Genomic DNA, 6,000 nt, shown 5'->3' on the forward strand with positions numbered 1-6,000 from the left:
AGCTGTTTCAAATCTAAAATCACTTGAGTTATTACTATGATACATCAGCTTTTATTGATTTTAAGGTATAGTGTGTTAGCATTCACTTATCACTGCATATTTTTTTCTCATTGCATGTTAATAGAGTTTGCCCTTAGCTGTCAGGGTCTTAAATCATATTAAATGATACCTGTTTCAATGATATATTTAGTTATTATGTTAATTATTCTGAAACATAGGATTGTTTAATAAAAATGTTAAAGCTAATGTATATTAGTCATCAATATGTGTAATAAATGTTAAAAGGAGAGTGTGCCATAAACCACAATTATACAGAATGCATGAGAAGGAAGGGCATTCAGAGTGATTTAAGAGTTCATTATAATTTAGGGTCAAGATAGACTTAAGTAATTTGTGGAGACCAAACAAAACATGGTATTCTTCATATTTTCATTCAGTCTAATAATTGTAAACAAGCAAAAAAACTTTTCCTGTAAGCATCCACCATTTAAAAATATAAAATAAATATACAATATCACTGCTCAAAGGTACCTCTTAAATGAATAGACCAGAATAATAGAAATATGTTTACAATTCTAATAGATAGAAGACATGCTTTTTGGAACAAAATTTGAGTTCACCTCAGTGGAAATTGCCTGCATAAATATCGCAGGATCAGACTAGTGCCGATTTAATGCCCATCTTGCAGACTTCCGCACAAGTTTAACATTTCACAGTAAGAAGTCCCATTGAAATCAAAGAGCAATTACAGAGCCAGACGCTACATGAATGCACTTCAGTGACTGATGGACCTGTCCTGAGAAATACCAGCTGAGAATCTGTCCCATAGTGTGTACAGTTAAGTACATGCCCAAACTTTTGCAGGGTCGGGGCCTTGCTATAACTTAGGCGATCTCACGGTTTCCAATTATTTTTGTAGAATTAGCATTTTAATTCAAATTCAGTAGAGTACTATGGGTGACTTGTATCACACACTTAATATTTTCTAAAACCAATTTGTAGCTATGTGTAATTATATATGCAGATGCAATTATAATATCGGGGGGGGGGTGGAAACAGTAAGGAAATCACCTTTAAAATAATATCATAATTTTAGGAACTTGTTGATTTCTAAGGCCATAAACAAAAAGAAGAAAGTCCCAAATATAATTGTTCCTTTTAAAAACTAAGATCTGAAAATTAAACTCACTCTAATCTTCCAAATAATCAATGAATTGTAATTTTATTATGATGATGACCAAACTCTAGGGTGTCATTTTCTAGAAATCCTGGTCATTAAGGTTAGCTATTGGAAACATTTTAAATCCGGCTGTAAGGATTAGAGAGGTGGCAGACATAAAAGCCATAAAATGTGTGTGATAATCTAAAGGTATTTCAGAACATGTGCCAATGTTTAAAAATTTACCATAGAAAGTATTATTCTGGAAAGCAAGATTTTATCAGATCTTGTACAACACTTGTTGAAAACCTTTAGCTTTTCAGTTAAACTCCTTTGCTGTTAGGGTCAGATTAGAAGTTACGTAGGTAGTGCTGTCAGTCTTACAGTATATTATAATTTAAATTTTAAAAATAATAAGCAAAATAATATCCTTAATGAAATGGAAGTTTCCTTTTCTATTAAAGAAATTTTTAACTGATTTTTTCATTGAATTGAGTAATGCTAATTAATGGATATGCATCTACTCAAGATCAATTTAATTTAGTTTTATCTCTTTATATAGGTTTAATTGTCTTTTTTAAATGCTTAGGAATTATTTACTAGACCTTTTTTGCAAGTTTCTGATATTAAGTATTATATCTGTTACTTGTGTTTGTTTATAACACAAAATAAGACTCAACCCAGTCTCTTAAGCATGCCAGCAAAATATTAAAAATACAGTCCACAGTTTATAAAACAGAAGCAACATACAAATAACAGCAGATTGCAAAAAAAATCCATGCAGCTGAAAAGATAAGAAATCTGTCAGAAAGGGCTTGATTTGTTTCCTCTCTTGTATTATTCAAGACTTTAATATATTTCAATCTGATGTTTGTTCATGTTTAACCTCCACAAAAAACTGTGAGGGAAATAGCCCAGGAATACACATAAGTATTTGAGTTTTTGAGTATCAAGAAAAAAATGAAGCTGGCCTAAGGCTAAAACTTTCATTACATCAATGAAAGAAAGAAAACAGAAGCCAGCAGAGGGGAGTTATAGAAACTGACTTTATATAAACAGTTGGAGAAATCTTTTTTCCATGGCCACCTACAATGTTGCTACTTTACCATTAGTACAGCTTCTGTTTTACTAATAGTACAATGTCCAGTGCCCAATCCCGTAGCTCCAATTTGCAAGATTTACCCTGTACAGGCTGCAGGATCAAGCCCCCAGTTTGTCAAACAGATTAGAAACAAAAAATGTTCAACATACCTAAATTGACAAAGCTCATGACCATGTCAGCATCATTCAGAAAGTTGGTATCGTGTAGGCTGGCTAAAGGAGGACTCTGTGTGGTCATGGGGGTCATGCGAGACAATTGTATTCTCCGAGAATATCCATTTGGAGATGCAGGGTATCCTTTTCTTATCCCTCTGCTCTCACCTCCCAATGATCCCCTTAGTGAATACTCCATCTCCTCAGTATCCTCTTCATTTGTCATGGCATTGTACAGGTCCAGCATGAAGAGGGGTGCAGAAGAAGCCTGCTTTCCTGGTGAAAAGGGTCTGGGTCTGTGAGGTAAACCCAGGATAGAGAGAATCTCTCTCTGGATCTCCCTTCTCTCATGGTTCCGCAGCCTCCTGTAAATAAAACTTGAATGGACATGATTGTCTCCTAAACCTCCCTGTGCGTGACCCAGCAGAACCCAGCAATTCCAGAGCAAGCCCACAAAAGCTTTGAGCACAGTTCGGTTCATCCTTGAAAGAAAAAAAAAAAAGGCAAAAATCTTTGTCCTACTTGTGGTGAGCTCCTATGAGGTCTGCTTTCCCAATGGCTGAAAAATAAAATTTACCTATTTTTCAGGTCAATGTCATCTCTAAACACAACATTTTCGGTGATTCCCCCCTCCCTGTTTAAATATTATGGAATGTGTCAGGTTGCAGTTATTTCTAAGAAAGCTGAAATTCAGACTTCCAATTTTCCACTGTTGTTATCGTTTTTTCTGCATTTATGGAGCAGAAGAACAGAACTTTGTCAGCTGACCTAGGCATTCCTATATAAACTTTAGATAACCCGGTCTTTAGTGGGGAGCTGTATTAGCAAGAGTTGATCTTCTGGTACACTGTAGTTCCCCGAGTTATCTTCCCTTGTTATTTTGTCTTCGTACACCTTGCGCTCTTTCCAAAATAAAGTCCTGAATCAAAGATTCGTCTTGATCTGCACCTTGGTGATGTAACATATTTTTGTCCAGCAGCCTGGTGATAACTTTAACATCTTTTGAATTGCCTTAATGTAAAGTAATTCTAAAGCATGTACTAATCAAATTTGTGTGTTTCCCTGAATTTACTTGAAAAAAAAAAACCCTGTAAATCCATGCAACTCTTTTCAGCTTCTTAACTGTTATTTCCAACTCTAGCAAGCACAAATATAACAGCTCTCTTCAAGAGAGATCTAAAGACTAATGTAAGCACAACCCTGCTGGGAAAGAAGAGGCTTCTCATTGTAATTTGAAACGGGTAAAGCAAAAAAGGGCTTAACCCTTCTGCTGCCAGACAAAGCTTAATTTCCCCCTTACTTTACAGTAATATATATAATTTGACTACCTACTGCATTTTAAAGACCACTTCCAAAAACAATCAAGTACCAAAAAGTAAGTTTAACACATTTAGGATGTGTAGTTGAAATTATGTTGTCATAATACAAAAGATTTTCAAGTCTGCATTTTAGTAAGTTTGAATATGAAACTCTTGTGACAAGCTAAACTAGGATCCCATTATTCTGAGAAATGTTTATAATTTAAAGTTACTTACGTAAATAAATATTACCTTTTTTTTAAGTCCTGTAAGAAAGTGTCTATTAAGCTGGTTTCACTGCTGTTTCCTGAAATCTGCAAATTGAATTAAAATAAATTGGTTCAGCAAGCAATAGATCCAACATGTCAAAAGTTAACAGTGTAATTATAATTATACTATACAACCTACATAGATTGCAATTTGCAGAGATAATTTTTTCAAAGTGTATTTGGAGTTCTAAAACTTACCATACTGCATGTCCTAGTAAAGTCAAGACTGAGATTTAATCTTAAAAATTGTTATTAATAAACTAAATAGGAGGAAAAATAGTTTGACTAATATCTGAACATAATTATTAAAATAAAATGCTCTTCCAGAAAACAAAGGTTCTCTTATGGATTTTGTTACAGGCTACTCTCTGGGTTCTCTCAGTATTTAAACAAAACCACGGTGTTCTGTGTCAGTATTCTGCCTTCTGAAATTTAGTTCAAGAGTTAGGGAAACTGCTCCCCTCCCTCTCCTGATGAGGGCATTTGAAGAAATTTGGAGGCAGAGGGGAGAAGGGAATAAAAGTTGAAATGCATGACACTGGGGGTGTAGGGTAGGGGGTGGGGCAGCTTCCACTGACATCATTAGCACCTACTCAGCAGATGACCAGCTCCAATTGAATTTAGGAGAGACTATAATCCCATCCTGATAACCCAGATTTTAAGAACAATTGCTCTAAAATATTAAAGAAAAACAAACTTTTCTTCTGTCTTGTGGTCCCTGTGCTAGATAGAGAACTAGATATGAATAGTTCCTTATTTTATTCATCTAACTTACCACACACTCTTGGCTAAAATCTTCAAAGAATAAAAGACTTTAAATAGCTTTAATCAAAACAAACAGGACATCCTTCCATAATAAAACCAAGTCCCATAGACAGAGACACCATAGAAAGCTCACATCTATGGAACTAGAGTACTTTAGCTCCAAAAATGAAAATATCTGTTCATTGAGGTAAGGAGGAGACCTGTCTTAACAGGTGACAAAGCGTTGCTTTTCTTATCTTTCCTGTAGGCATATGACTTCCAAAGGTAAATATCACAAACAGCTCCAGCATATTAATATTTGGTATTGGATAGAAAATACATTCAGAAGAAGGTGAGGACTGAATTTTGGTTTAGGTTAAGGGTTGACTTCAAATTGGGGCTGGGATGCAAGGTTTTCAGCAGCTTTTTGCATGAAATTAAAGCATACCAGTAGTGGAAATTGGAAGAAACCAACTCATTTCACATGACTTTTATACACATTCTTATCAGAATAACTAACAAGGCCCCTTCAAGGTTTGTATATGGTTCAAAATACAAAAAAGACCCCCCCCCCCCAAAAATTGCTTTCATCCAGGGATTTAAATCCACACTTGAGAATTTTAAGCTCTAATTTTAGCTCATCTTTGAAGTTGACTATCCTTTTGAAAAATGAAGGCATGTAGATTGACCTTACATATCCATATATTAAGCTTGGATTCCACATAAGCAAGCACATGAGTATCAGTCTATTGGGTACTGCAAATGGTAACATTAGCATCAAGTGTGTGTTAAAAACACATTACAACTATTGTAAGTTCATGCGAACCAGGAAATCACCACCCCCAGATTCATATTTGACCATAGCATTTCTACAGGCATAACTTCTCAACTACACACTGAGTAATTTGCAGTCATTACATTGTCTTACTTTTTTATAATGAGGAAGCTGTTAGCTGCTTAGATACATATGCAGCAGGTAGCTGCATAGGGGAGTGCTTACGGCCTTTCTCTGTCACATCTGTTTATTATTAGTGAACAATTTTAAATCTGCATTTTGTAATGTGCAAAAATAGGTATAGTCATGGATTGTTCCCTAAAATGCCTACAGTCTTAATAAGATTCCAGCAGTACAGGTGAGGAGCCAAAACATCTGTTCACACAACTAATGACCTAGATCTGGGACCCAGATTTATATTATACAAAAGCTGAAGGTACAGACTTAAACCTATGCAAGTTTACTTATTGTTAGTGCCCTTGTCATCTCTCTGTTGGATTA

The 6,000-nt window shown here is 35.1% G+C and overlaps 1 protein-coding gene across 4 annotated transcripts in view; it reads right to left on the reverse strand.

Moving 5' to 3' along the window:
* Positions 1-3,588, reverse strand: part of BMP5 (bone morphogenetic protein 5) — a 109,999-nt gene extending 106,411 nt beyond the window's left edge. For all 4 annotated transcript variants that reach the window (XR_009463323.1, XR_009463324.1, XM_019497007.2 and 1 more), the window contains exon 1: positions 2,411-3,588. Coding sequence is in view for 2 of the 4 variants with exons in the window: in XM_019497007.2 (XP_019352552.2) it covers positions 2,411-2,894 (484 nt within the window). In the remaining 2 variants the exon portion in view is untranslated. The remainder of the gene's footprint in view (positions 1-2,410) is intronic.
* Positions 3,589-6,000: the final 2,412 nt, after the last annotated feature.

The sequence above is a fragment of the Alligator mississippiensis genome, chromosome 1, assembly GCF_030867095.1.
Source record: "Alligator mississippiensis isolate rAllMis1 chromosome 1, rAllMis1, whole genome shotgun sequence".
Taxonomy (NCBI): Eukaryota; Metazoa; Chordata; order Crocodylia; family Alligatoridae; genus Alligator; species Alligator mississippiensis.